The following is a 15,844-nucleotide window of genomic DNA, read 5'->3' as shown; positions in this document are numbered from 1 at the left end:
CCAGTTTCTTTGGACCTCTGAAAGCAGTCATTCACATGAATGTTTTGCTGTGAGATGCTAGCACCTTCCTTATCAATACTGTCCGAATGAATATTTTCCTAAACAACAACACGTACCTTATCAGTTTCGCTGCAGGTACTCACCAATTGCTTATCACTTTTTACGTGTGAAATAAAATATCCAGATTTTATAAATCTCTCTATATTTAACTTAATTTCAAGAATACATGTAGCCCTATAGCAAACTTAACACTGCGCATTCCACGTTTAGTAAGAAAATATATTCTTTCCCGCTCAGCCACAGTTGCCAGTGCCAGCACAGGTAGGGTATAAATAGTTTACATATTCTATCCTCTGTTTTGCCAGAATCGCTGTTAAATATAATAAAAATAAGGAAGTAAATCTATACTCAATATCTTCTCATAAAACAGTTGAGTTGAGCTGATTTTAGTTTAGCGTCCCTTTCAGCAGCGAGGCTATATGAGACGTGGAAATACTGATTAACGTGGAATCCGAACCACATGAGCTCCCGCCGGGAATCGAACCCAGGTCTCCCAAGCAAAAGGCGCGTACGCTTCTCGTTAAACAATTAAAATATAAGATACTATGTTGAAAAACCCAGCAATATGGGAGAGGTATTCTCCTAGCCTTTGAGTCGAATCGACTTTTCATGTTCTTTTTCTTAGTCAGTTATAGAAAGTGCATTCGTATAGCTTTTTAGCCTTAGTATTTCAAAGCGACTATAAGGCTGTAATCACTCTAAGGGCCGGAAGAACCTCGCAATGTTAACGAAGTAATGGTGTAGAAGTCATTCCGTTCACTTTTAACGTTTAAGAAATACCTATAAATGGATTTTTTAAAAATCTTTTCTTAGAAGTATGAATAATTTCGGTTTACTATGGATAATTTTTTCATTTATTGTCGGATAAAACAATTTGTAACATATAATTTTAAATACATATTTGGGGGGCCAAGCCAAGATTTGGGGAGGCCGGTGTCCCCCGTAGCTACGTCCCTGGATGTAAAATATCTAAATGCGCCAATATAATTAACATTATTTTCAAAATATACAATCATTTTTCCTTGTAGACAAATCGTAAATTTGTTCTATTTTCATTGTGCCGACAGCTCATCAGTCTGTACCTTAGAGTTTTTACATTGCGTATAGTTGATTTTGTTCATTGTGCATTATGTGGTAACGGCGCTGGCATTAAGCAATTTCTATCTCGTCAGATTACCTAGAGATGTCACCCCTGTAGAAAAATGTTCCTTATATGTTACTTCGTTAATTACTAGATTTCAGTTGTAAATTTTCTAAACAGTGGACTCATATTCTTAATCTGTATCTTTTCCTGCCAACTTTACTTTGTCTCAAAATATTCTAAAATTAGTGCTCTAATTAACAGTATACTTCATAGTATCCCTATCACATCAGGCATTTGTTTAGAAAAAAACATGGGGATCACCATGGTAACGAACATCATTATTTCAGTCGATTACCTAGATAGTGACTTGTTTACTACCTCTATTTTTAAATTGGAAACCAAGAACCTATTTTAAGCTAAATTTCATAGCAGCAGGAGCCATTTTATCTTCAAAATGCATCACTATTTCAGTCTATTACCTATATAGTGACTTATTTACTACCTCTATTTTTAAATTGGAAACCAAGAACCTATTTGAAACTAAATTTCATAGCACCAGGAGCCATTTTATCATCAAAATGCAGAAGTTACACTGGTGTTTCATCATATTAAAATAACCCTTACGTAGTTTCAACTAACATTATCCGGCCACTAAAAGTGTTTAATAGGTTTCTGAAAGCTGTCTTCTTAAAATTTCAGTGGTTTAAATTTACATGACTCACAAAGTGTTTGAAATTATGGTTTGTAAAAATATAGAGAGAAGGAAGTTCACAAAGCATTGTGTTATTTTCTCTACAGCAAACTTCTAACCAGATGCTCGCTCGGAGGGTAACAAAAGAGGGGTATGGGCATTTTCTTTTTATTTATGAATATTTAATAATCACGAGCTTTTAGCAATATATGCAACTAGCTGATGAAGTACCAGCGTTTCTCAGGTAAAATATAAAAAGTTGAAGCTATTTTACACAGGAATCAATATGCTACTTTTAAAAATTTGTTGAAACAGTTTTCGAAATAATAATAGTAATAATAATAATAATAATAAAAAGAATCCGCAAGTAGTAAATACTTGCTGAAATTCTAATCAACGATCTCTTCCTACAAATATGCCAAGTACACTGTATGGATTTCTATAGCTAACGAACATAACTTTATATATAGCTTTTTAGTCATAACGGAACGAGTCGTCTATGTTCCATCCCGACTACGCTTCTGCTTTCACAATAACTTTGCACTCAGGTTCGAAATTCGGTTTCAATTTGTTTTAGTTTAGTTTAGCGTCCCTTTCAGCAGCAAGGCTATATGAGACGTAGATCTACAGCTTACCGGGGATCTGGATTCGAAATTCGGATAACAAATTAAAGAGTTTAACACTTTTTTTCTGTCTTCAAAATTAATGAAATATGATTTTTTAAATTCCAGTTCTTCCTAATAACGGCCCCATTATACATAGCTTAAAACAACATAATTGAACTTTCCATCTTCGATTCTCGTTTCTTTACTGTTGTCAGGTAGGTCAATATTACATTCAAGCCAAATTGTATTCATGTTCCACTTAATCCTTCGACAGCATGTTTGCCAGAATATATACTTAATCGAGCATGATTATGTTTCTTATATTTTTATTATTTTGTAATATTGTTTTTGGAACCTTTTCTTCATGCAATGCTTTCTTTCGTCTTCATCTATCCCAATCACTCAACTTTAAGTAAAGTCAGAAGGAAAATGTAATAATTGAAAAAAAAAATCGTGAGTTACAGTATATGTGGAGGATATTTTGCGCGTAATGTTTTTTCAAATGATCATGCTTCCTTGTGTCCTATCTTTGTTGGAAAGTAGAAAGATTTATCATCCGATTTTAGCACCCTGCTGGGTCTGGGTGTATACGAGGCTTCTGTAATGACTTTTCATTCCTCCATTCTTCATCCTGTTATCTGTTTCTTGGTCTCTAATCATATTTTGTTTTAAGTAGAAGCTACTTCAGAAAGCATTCCTCTTCTATTGTTTCTACATGCCCATACAAGCGCAGTGAAAACTTTCTTGGGCACTCTTTTGGTTGAGTGTATTTCTGATTATTGCTTAAATCTCTCCTGGTTTTCATCAAATCTGAACTCAATTGTTTGGAAATTATACATATTTTCAAAGCGTAAGTTGTTACGGATTTGAAGTATGTTATGTTGTATTATTTTTGATTTTCAAGTATGTTCTTTATCCCAGATCTAATTTTTCACGCTTTCGTAAAATCTTCTTATTGACGATGCACTCACTACATTAGTTGAGCGAAGACCACGATCAAGAATCTTTGAATATGTCTATTTTTAATGTGACTGAGTAAGAAAAAGAAATCTTAATTAGATTAAACGACGACCTTCTAAGTCAGTATCATCTAATATAATGCACAAAAGGACGGCCGTATAATAATAAAAAAGCTTGAATTCGCTGAAAACACTAATTTTGCTACACTTCCAAGGACGATTTGGCCCTGAGGAATATCTTCGTTACGAGCAATTGCCTCGTAACGAAGATAAGTCCAAACTTATTTTTAAAAGCAGTGAAAAAAGCAAATTAAATAAAAATTACCAACTCTAAATAGCACTTACATAGGTTACTGGTCACTACGATCGTACAGGTTTTGCGTTCAACATACATCTAATATAAATAATATATATATATATATATATATATATATATATATATATATATATATATATATAGTGTGTGTGTGTTTCTCTCTCTCTGTGTGTGTCTGTGCGCGGCCCGGGGACCAGATGAGTGGACTGAGAGTTACCAAATTTGGATCACTGGCCCCAGACCAAGACGAAACTTTTTTTTTTTTTTTAATTCGAACCAGGGGGTTTTAAGGGGGGCGTTTACCGGGACATGGAAAAGTAGTAGAAAATGACCGATATTGGTGTCAAATTCATAGTTTTCGCGGTCGATGAGATCAATGGTGACACTTCCGTTAGCGATAACGTTCAAATACAGCTACCGCTGCATGCGGGCCGGGGGTCACCGGGGAGAGGGATACCAAGATATGCGAAGATAATCTAAAATGACCGATATTAGTTTAAAATCCATAGTTTTCGCGGTCGCTAAGATCAATAGTGACACTTCCATTAGCGATGACTTTCAAATTCAGCTACCATTGTATGCGGGCCGGGGGCACCTGCGGAGGGGGAAGGGTTGGTACCAAGACATGTAAAAATAATCGAAAATGACTGATATTGGTGTGAAATCTATAGTTTTCGGGGTCGCTGAGCTCAATGGTGAAACTCAAGATCGCGTTTACTTTCAAATTTATATCCCATCAGCTAAGGAACAGGGCCCATAATAAAGGGAGTTACCGAGACATATAAAAATATCCAAAATGACTGATATTAGTGTGAAAACCATAGTTTTCGCAGTCGCTGAGATCAATGGTGACTTTCAAATTCAGCCACCATTTATGCGGGCTGGGGGTTACCGAGACATGTAAAAATAATCGAAAATGACCGACATTAGTGTGAAATCCATAGTTTTGCTTACATTCACGTTGGTTTCTTCTGTTTAGTAGTAGATGGTTTATTGTGGTTAAAAACAGTTAATTGTTGTATTAAGTATAAACCGTGTTCACTATTAAAGTCATCTCAATGAAAACACATCTATGTTGTCGGATATGCATTCACACAAAGTAGATCGAATTTCAGAAATGTTTCTTAATTGCTCTTTCGTTGTTCAGTTCGTTTACATAGATATTTTCTCTGACCCGTGCGAAGAACGGGTTTAACACCCAGTTTACATTAAATACAGGATCCGTTAAGAAAGAAAGAAATGCGAAAATAATGAAAATTCATCATTCAAGCAAAACTTGTTATTTATTATTGGTATTTCATAAATTCATTAGGAAATTTCTACTATTTTTTTAGATACTGTACAAGTAAATACAATGTTATATACATCACACGATTATGCATACACAAGAATTACATACTCTACAAACATTAGTAACACAAGAGTTACGCTACTAGAAACAAAAACAACAATTTCCCCTTTGGGAGGAAATGTGGAAGAGCTTATTTTAAACTCTTAATATTTTAGTTCAGGTTAAACACCTGATTTAGACTGATCTTTTTCTATATATTTTTAAATACCTTAATATATTCTAGCTTTCAAGGTATGGTGCACATCTACATCAAGAATATGCTAATACTGTTGTCTAAATGGAATCTTGATTGTATACAAACATCTACTATTGGTATTGTTACTTAACAATGGAAAGGCCCACTTGTTCAAGAACAATGAAGCTTCTCGGAAGATGTTTAGATAAAATATAATATATATGGTATAATTTAAGTTTGTATATATATATATATATATATATATATATATATATATATATATATATATATATATATATATCCATTTACCAATTGAGACTTAAATATTAAGGCTAAGATGTATATAGCAATTGCACAAATAGCCCATTCTTGAAGGCAATAGAACCTCAATGGTCACAATGTATTACATGACAGTTTAGATAGTGCTTACGACCTTCCACACTTTACTGGGGAATAAAGACTAGCATGTATACTTGCACACTCAATATGTGCTTGACTTGTAGTACATTATATTTATAATACAATAGGAAATTACATGCTTATGTTTTTTAACAGTTTAATTAATTAGGCTCTGAGAAAACGGGCACGTAATTAAATCACACACTTTCTTATCTCATACATTTTCTGTCGGTAAATTGCGAATAAGTTTTCAGGCATAAATAATTTTGTATAATTTCGGTAATTAGTAATTGTACGCGAGAGCATTCTTCTATGAGCATGCTTTATCTATTAATGAAAGCAAATTATCTAACAACTGCTTAACTCTTTGTATAAGTTAGTTTCCTACTCAACATAGTTCTAGCTTTAGGTTGTTTCAAATGCTTGTGCCCAGAATCAAGGCACTTCAAAACCATTTCCACAACCCATCTACTTTTTACTCTCCACGATAGCTTCATGTATAAAAAATTGAGAGTTTACACCTATGAAGTTGTTTCCTGAATTTGAGTTGGAAAGAGAGAGAAATACGAAAAATTTTCCGCACCCAATCACTTATTACAGAACAATGTATGCTCCCTAATTAAGGCATATTTACAGTCTGTATCTATTTCGGCTAATTTCATAGCACACAGAACATTTATATTAAAATTTTCAGACTGTTATACGGCAGTGAGTTTTAGCTACAGTTATATAGAACCCAGCCAGCAGCAATAAATGAATAAGTGTGCATACAGATTATTTAGGTTATATAATTGAGGTTGATTTAAAAAAAAGAAAGAAAAAGAAAAAAAAAGAAAATTGAGAAGCAATTTTCAACCTTTTTTACATCGAAGCCATGCAAGAACGAATGTTTTTGTACTATGCAATTCTTCTAATAATACTTACGAAAGGTACTCAACGTTGCTCTTCTGTCTTGTAGCAAATTCATAAACTGTGGGAATTAGTTACACAGGTAATAATTCTATACACTAACATAACAAAAGACTTCTTAATACACTTATTTTGTATCTACTGGTATTAGTATACCAGTGTATATAATTACTTGTGTAACTAATTCCTATCCATTTTATTCCCACTCAACCCCTTTTTTCCGTACTCTTATGTCTTGACCATGTTAGCAGCAGTCCGCGAAAATTTAACGGTTATATACTTTTGGATCTACGTAACAGGATAGAAGAGTGGGAGAGTACCTTGAGTTTGATTACCTTCCTTTTGCTTCACAATCTGTTTCCGGTTGACTCCTATTCAAGATAACCAAACTAACGTTTTCGCAATCTCTATCTATTCTATCGGAGAGTACATTCAGAACACCAACCACTTCCTTCTACCCGGAAGTATGTTGCTGACTCTCGCCCGGCCAAGATTACAAATTCTATATGGAATGAATGATTAAAAAAAAAAAAAAAAAAAAATCAATTTCTGCGTAACACATTAAAAATTAAGATAAAGCATTTTGAGGTGATATAAACATGACTTGGAAACCCATAAATGCAACAGCATATTAGCTCATATTGAGTAGCTTGTGTGTGTGTTTAAAATCACTTTTCAGTGATGACACTGTACGAGACATTTAACGTGGATTCTGAACAGAAGTTTCACAACAGGATATCGCAACCGATTTTCTCGCAAGAATGCCGAAAACATCATTTAAACATCAGGAGCTCATTTACGGACGTGTATACAAGATTGATTTTCTCTGAAATTTAATTCTGCAATATATCTGTTCTGAGACACTCCACTACCTCTTTGAATATCATAGTCGCATATTTGGCCTAGTTTCCAATTCTGAGCAACGCCGAATATACCATAAGTATATTATGCATTAGTAAATCTTTTAATTTTCTCTACTTTTAGCACAAAATAAAGAAACGAAAGCCAAGAAACAGTTGGCTCATAAACCTCAATCCGATTCTGGAGACAGTTTTCCATACTAGTGTTACTAACTAACTTCGAAAAACTATTGACTTTCACAGAAAGTTACTTACACAGTGATTCAGGAAACAACTTCTACCAGTAAATGTCTGAAAATATGAAGAGAAGAAAATGCCATTAGTTTGAGCATAACTCTTCATAAAAACTTAAATTCATCATCTGGTAACGTGACATTTGTTCACTAGCCGTTGCTATCGGAAGTATGCGAATTCAGAAAAACGGCAGAACAATATGGTTTTCCATTCGCACCATACTGATTTTGTAAGCACTACTTTACTTTTGAGAATTTTCATATTAGTATTCAAATATTCCTTCTAGAGCAGCTTAAGAGAAAGTTTATATAGATATATCTTGAGTATACCACTAATAGAGGCTAATATCACCCACATCTTTAATCTTCACAACAACTATTATTTATGACAAACACGAACAGGCACTTTGTATAATTTATATTCAGATTAGTCCTTTTTCCTACTTTATAATAGTACTTCCTGTTTACAAATAACAATAGGCGTGTCCTAATGCTATTACATATTTTGCACAAACTTTCTTTTTGAGACAGTATTTTTCTTCTGTGACGGTTAATATACCCATTCACAATATATTATTCTTAATGTTATGTTTGTTTTCTTCAACGGTTTCTTCCTCAGGAGATATATTTAACTAAACACTATGAATGAATACTTTCGGAAATAATTATTTCGCCTTCAATTAAACAAAATAATGTAAACACAATTCTATATAAAAATATTACAACTTGAAATATGAAATGAACGGATTATGAAAAAAAAAAAAAAAAAAAAATGAAAACTCAAATTCTAATTCATATACAATGAATTATGTATTATCAACAAGTTTTGTTTTCGATTTCCACCGTATGTGCTATATTGAGCATGATTAGATTTAAATAAATGGCCCCACTACACAACGATTATTTCAAGTTTCCATACGGAAATCTAAATTCTACGTCATATGGAATTATTAATTACATAGAAATAAGTATGACATTGAGGACTAGGGAAATATTATATCCTGCTTTCCCCGTGTACATATATCGCGCATGATGATTTGGGTAATACCAGTTAGAACCAAAGTTAAAATTTATATATCTTAATTAAAATTAGAACAAACGTCTCTTCATAAAACATTTAACAACTAGTTATTGTCAAAAATTAAGTCATGTGGTAACTGTAGGCATTAATTACAGATTTCCTGCTAAAAACGAAATAGCTACTTAAAGCACGCCTTTTATTCAAGACACTGGTGCATTAAAACTTCACGTATTGTAAAGAATCAACACTGGCATAGACAGAATTACGAGAATTCTCTTAGATGTTCGGTTAAACGAGATAAAATTATTCATGCAGGGTTAAATCATGGCATACAATTAAAACATCATCCAAAATAGGAACCATATACTTGAATCCAGATATAGCAAAATATTCGCGTTAAGCCTCAGAAAATGTGCAAATTTAAAATATCTTGTCCAACAACACGTTAAATATCACCACAATTTCACTGGTTTCAAAAACTGGATATGACTTTCAATCCTAATATACTCTATCCAATTCTCACTCCTGTGGAAACAACAGACAAAACATCTAACACTTCCACCACAAAGTCACATTCAATTTCAGAAGAAAGAAAAAAAAGAAAAAGAAAAAGTTAATACACTGATATATTTGTCTGTCACGTAAAGACTGAAACAATGCCCATAGTTATCTTCCAATATCTTCACATTACACTTCTGTACTTCGACTGAAAGGATTGGGTTCCTCTGCCCGAGATGACTTCCTTTCTTTCTTCCCAAAAAGTCCACCGAGAAATGACTGCTGGTGATTCATGGGTTTGGCAACCTTGGCACTTGGAGAAGGCTGTATATTTTGAGGTGATGAATCTCTGCTTACAGTGCTGGCTGATGTTGAATGGAATGAAATAGACATTCCACTATCCAAGGATCCAACGCTTCCTCGTCTTTGCGGTTTATCACCTGGAACTATAGATAAACAATTTCTTAATTACAAGGATATATATATTTTAATATTATAATGCATGGAACAATATAAAAAGTACATAGTAATAAAATTATTTCAAGAAACACTATTGTATATACGGACCCTATTAGTTTTAATACTATTATACTAGGATATTATATAATTTTAACAGTTACATAACTTTCACTGATTAACTACTAGTAAAGTTCTACTAATGACAGAATTTTAAAGTAACATTGAGATGGCAGAATTAATTTCTTTTGTATAGAATGGAAATGGGGGCTGTCATACATGGAAATTCTACATGTGATTCACGAAACTTTCACCAGCAATTGTATATTATCCGAACGGAGTAGGCACCAACGTTGCACTTCTTCAACGGAAATGTGTGTGTGTTCTTCACTGATAAGAGAACTGTTGGTACCTGCCGAGAAATTTCTGAGTTAATCAGTCCTTCAAACATTTGCTTTGTTGCCAATCAAAAGGCTTTTTAAGAACTTTTCCTCAAATTCGTCAGCACTTACGCAGGAAGTACAACCAACTAAAAATAAACAGCTAAACCAGACTATTCGTCAGAATAAAGCTTGGAACAGATGAAATTATAGAAGTTTAAACATTCGTAAAAATATTGAAAGAACAAGTCCGAACAAGAAATAGTAAAGTTCGAGATACAATTTATGTATGAAGATGATGTAGGAATCCTTTTGCATATTAGTCATTCCCTAACGAAAATGACTGGTAAGAGAGAGGGGTGCTGGAAAATCTCCAACTTAAAGTAATATATTGTATTAAACGCGCACTTTTTTTTTTTTTTTTTTTTTTTTTTTTTTTTTTTTTTTTAAATTTTTCAAGTTTCTCATTTGTTTCAATTTACCGAAAGCTTTCTACATCTCTGAGGTCTTTCTTCAGTCGAAGTCACGATGAGAAAGATTACTTTTGAGATTACTTTTTAGGATGGGTATTTAAATACGTTTAGTGATTTGGAAGAATAGATCAGCCTTAAGTTTTTCGTAAAAAGAAAATGGTATATTTAAACAAATATCCAAAAACTGTTCTTAAAAATGTCCATCCTCAACTTTACACCCGAAAGAAGAAAACTCACGAGTATCAAAAGCTTTCGGAGAATTAAAGCAAAACAGCAAGAAACAGACGAAACATCTGTAACTTGCCTCAAAAATTCTACATGTATTTCTGTATTTCTTTGTACAGTCCGCAGAAAAAAAAAACCTGCAACATGAGCATGTAAGTTTATTGTAAAACTACGTCTAACAGCCCAGGGAATCAACATAACGTCTAAGTGGCACGAATCACGCCAGGAGAAACTTCGGCGTCCTCCCCTGCACACTTATTTTGGAGCAAAAGACTTCGTTGTTTCACAATAAATTTACATGCTCGTGTTGCAGGTTTTTTGCTGCGAACTGTACTAAAACACAACAACACACTGAGCACACTGTTTGTGATAATATGTAACAAACAAACAATCACATAACAGTTTCGACACAATACCTGTGTCTTCATCAGACTTCCACTCCTCCTGAGTATATCTTTGTGTATTTTTTTTAGTGATCATTGCATTTGCTAATCATTTATGTTCTGTTTATTTATTACTTTTTTTTTATGTCCAACCCGTAGTAGTAATCATCCTAGAATCTGAATAATCAGCATATGGTAATTATTTACAATATAATTGACCCAAATCAACCCTATGCTAAATATTTATTATGATATTCACATTATTTGATTCTGTATTGTGTAGTGCTACACCTTAATTCCACATGCCCATGACAGGGCGAAATGACACGCAAAAAATATTTTTCATTTTTGAAGTTTTCCCAGTTCCATCCACATTGGAGGTTTCTTTCTAGTTTCCATAATAAGTAACAGAAATTGGCTTGGTACCACAACAGATAACTCGAGTGCTATCTACCGAAGACGTAAAAACTTCTATACTAGGTGTTTCAAAAATGTGCGCTAAGAACTTCAGAAATTGATTTCTCACATGCACGTTCGAAAAGTAAGTAATCTTAACATGGGTACTGAATGCGGTTTCAAAAGTATGATGGATTTTGGTAAACACTTTACCGGTACTGAATTTCTCTGAACCATTTTATAAAGGAATAATTATGCATATCTGTTAATTGTGGTATCGCAATAAGTTATGCGCACTGAGTTTTAAAGTTTATATTTCATAGATTTAGACTGCGTATATTTATCACATGCCTTTGTAGAAGGAAAGGGAGGAGGGAGGACGAAATACCAAAAAATAAAAACGTACTTCCTAAGTATTCACCTCTCATGACACTGTCAATATAAGATCAAACAACACAACATTCTTAAATACATGTGAGAAATCCATTTCTTAAGTTTTACTATTATATATATATATCACCTTATAGAAAATTCGCAGTTTTTTGTTATTACACAATTCAATTTTGTTCATAATAACTACTACGAAGTATGTTGTGAGAGTAGACGGATCTTACTGTAATGAGGAAGGAAAGCTTTCAGTAGCATGTGCACAACAATGAGAACTGTCCCTCGCTTATCGAAAATCGATCGAGTTTTAAACATGACTGTATCTTACGCTGAAAATTCACATAGCTACTGCTGAATAATTACACAGAATCACCGTAAAACTTCCTTGTATATGCCTTTGCCGAATGAACTACAAAGCAGATATTTTAACAAAAACATATTAAGTAAAAATAAATAAATAAATAAATAAATAATAAATAAATTAAATTGAATTTTAAAAAATGGATTGGAAATATGTCTGTAGCATGTTCTAATGCATTATTTTTGAACAATTTGTGACAAATCATGTTCGAACATAGCAAAAAATCAAGATTATTCTTGTATATTATGTATACTCCTATCCTACACTCAGCTCCTTCCTTTATGAAAAGTTACTTGAGATAATGGAACGTGATTAAATGTTAAACGATTTTAATCATTGTAACTGTTCCAACATGACTAACTTCGTGGAATGCGTTTATGACGAAAGTTTTATTATATTTTACTTTAAGTTTCTTCACATTAATATGTTAATAATGGAGGCGTTATAACTGATTTAAAAGCCACATTAGAGCATCTTGATGAAACACATTTCTGAAAGTTTTCAGTTTAGTAGTCTGAAACAATACAAAGTTTTTACTGATCAAATTGTGCAAGTCTTTAACAACACTGAATCTAGTACTTACGAATCAAAAATGATCTATTTTTAAGTTACACTAGCTAACAGCTTTCTATCGTAGAAGTGAAAATTATTCTAACTTATTAAAGAATCATATTTCTTGAATTTTCAATCTTTTAACTACAAAGTTTGGCAAGCACGTCTCATAAGTCTGTAGTGGTAGTACTAACTGTGTATTCACACTATATTCTCTTTTTAGAAATGATTCAAGTACAAAATTGAGTCTCAATTTGTAGCGGCTGCACTTTGGCAACAGCGCATCGAGACAAAAAATAAAGGAACATTCTGGACATGATCCAGTTTGATGTTTGCAATATTCAGCACTTATTTTATTATTTAATGAAATGTTGTTTTCAGAACGAAGTAGTACCTACGCTAATACACAAAACTTTACTGTAGTGTATGCGAAACAAACAAACAAACAAACAATAAAAAAAAAAAAAACAGCTCTACAGCTGTTTCGATAGCCATGCGTGTTCTTTCTGATGAGTTTCAATGCTTTTGAACCTACTTAAAATTGGAATGGGGGGTTTTATTTCTTTTTCTCTAACTTATCAGTTATTCTTGCCATAATAATTTCTGCTGTGAAATTATCCAGTAATAACCAATATCTAGAAGACATAGTTCACATTGATTCAAATTATTTGTATATATTCTAGATCGTTAAGCTTTAAATATTGACATTTTTAGTTTCCTTGCTGATTGGTAAATCATCGGAAACCACTGTGACGAGTTAGCAGTTTTGTAAAATGTGACTTCTCTTTAAGAAACAAAAGTATTAAATGAACCATAAAATTATTAAATATATATATATATATGATCCAGTAATTCATGTAATATTATATACATCAGTTTTTTTTTACTACATCAAAGTTTTGTGTTAACGTGGTACTATTTTACTATTTTGTTCTGGAAATAATACTACATTAGCACTAGTAATAACAGTGACATAGTTGATGATACTATGATAATCAGAATCAATAAAGGGCTTTTAAACGAAAATAATCTATTTTCATCTAACGAAAGAGGAGCTAAATGTTGCAAACAGGAACTATGTTCGGAGCGCAGCTTTCAAGAATTTAGGAGAAAAATAAAATCCAATTACAATTTGGAGATAGGTACACTCATGTCCAAAATCATTGTCGCATATCTATAACTGTCTTCTTGTAACAATATAATTTGATAATGATTTTGCAGGGTATTTTTAATACTGTTACTATGTGTATAATCGGGAAATGTATATTTATGATAAATTTCATAGGAAAAGAATTATAAATACGAAAATTAGAATGAGTAAAACAAAATTTTGCTAAACGGACGAGAAAGTTTTATTTTCGTTTTATTGTTCTTATTTACTGCTCTTTTGACATGAAATTTGCCACATACATGTCTTTGTCGATCATACACCTATAAACATTGTAAGAAATACCAGGTGAATTCGTTATCAAATTTTATTCCTACAACCACATATTTACAGACATGCGACAATAATTTTGGACACGAGTGTACAACAGTGAAATGCATCAATCCCGAAACGTGACATGTTACTGTATGTCTACGTTACATACGTACTGTACACGATATATTAGAATGTGACATAAATAATGAAAGTTAATGCTATCCATCTAGTATGATATCTAGTTTTGTATAACTACGCACATCTGCATGATCACTACCTACATGCTACACAGAATTGATGTACCGAATCCTCGATACTACAGTCAGTATTAACGCTTAATAATAATAATAATATACAACGTGAATACACACATACGAACTAATACACACACAAAAGGAACAAAAGAGTAATTTCAGAATATTATATATATATATATATATATATATATATTACTCCACTAATCTCACTCCCCACCTCAAACACTGAGTTAATTTTAACGTCCCTTTCAGCAGCGAGGCTATATGACACGAGACCTACTGATTAACGTGGAACCCGAATCACATGAGCTCCTGCTGGGAATCGACCCCGGGTCTCCCACGCCAGAGGCGCGTACGCTAACAACTTAACCACGAAGGAGCTCCCACCTCAAACATTGTAAGTATTGTATCAATAATCATGAGTTCGTTGGAAGTGCAGATTGCTGTAACTATATGTAATAATGTGAGACAAACTACGAAAGAGAAAATCAACATTGAGCACCGTAAATGAAATCAAGATATTTTCTGTATACTGTAAATTATGCGCCGTGTGTAGCTGAAACCTTCCGATTAGGTTTTTTTTAAATTAAAATCTAAATATATTCGATCTGAATAGGGCAGAAAGTGCGTCTCCAAGTAATCAAATGATCTACCTCCCAAAGTTAGAGTTTGATCATAATATACAGTTGGTATATTAATAGATTTTGTACAGCACTTTGGAAAACATGTACAGTGAGTTTCCACTTATTCATTTGCCAAAGAGATGTGTACCCGCCCTATTATCATTGTTCCGTCTCTAGCATTAAACAGAGAAATTGACCCAATTTTTTCCCCATAGAAATATTCCCTGTCAGTTTCTTAAAAACTGGTCCAAAATTATTTAGATGAAGAAAAAAAACATGAAAGTATGGACTACTGCTGGTGACTGATATACTACTCTTATACAAATTTCCTTAATTTTTAAAAGAAATGATCCATTTTAGTAAGTTCCTCGACGCAGACAGAATTTTACTCTGTACGTTGTGGAGGAAAATAAATATTCAAATCAGGCCATTAGTTCTGAAATAATGAGAGAGAGAGAGAGAAAAAAAAGAAATGTATGGAATTGATGTACTGTTTGCTGGTGATCTCAAGACGATTACATTCCGTTGTCTCTCCCGAAAGTTACGCACTATACAGGGAAAGTGTAATTTCAGAACTTCCGAAGTATTGTTGATTCAAGATCAATACACCTGAATTTACTCAATTGGTTAGCACAGTACCAACGAGGTTATTGAAGTTATAGCAAGCACCTGCAACGATGGCAACCACGCACACAAACCTAAACTACTGATTACGAGTTCAAAAGTTTTTTTTTTTTTTTTTTTTTTTTTTTTGTCTGATAGTTATA

General features: G+C 33.0%; 1 protein-coding gene across 9 annotated transcripts in view; it reads right to left on the bottom strand.

Moving 5' to 3' along the window:
• Positions 1-4,979: 4,979 nt before the first annotated feature.
• Positions 4,980-15,844, bottom strand: part of siz (Brefeldin-resistant Arf-GEF family protein schizo) — a 436,074-nt gene continuing 425,209 nt past the window's right edge. For all 9 annotated transcript variants that reach the window (XM_081762743.1, XM_081762752.1, XM_081762746.1 and 6 more), the window contains one exon: positions 4,980-9,607. In XM_081762743.1, coding sequence (XP_081618869.1) covers positions 9,351-9,607 — 257 coding nt within the window. In that variant the 3' untranslated portion in view covers positions 4,980-9,350. The remainder of the gene's footprint in view (positions 9,608-15,844) is intronic.

This window comes from Thermobia domestica, chromosome 6 (genome assembly GCF_964235325.1).
Source record: "Thermobia domestica chromosome 6, izTheDome1.hap1.1, whole genome shotgun sequence".
In the NCBI taxonomy this organism is placed as follows: Eukaryota; Metazoa; Arthropoda; class Insecta; order Zygentoma; family Lepismatidae; genus Thermobia; species Thermobia domestica.
Note: the sequence above shows the minus strand (reverse complement) of the source record. Positions and strands in the feature narration are given on the sequence as shown.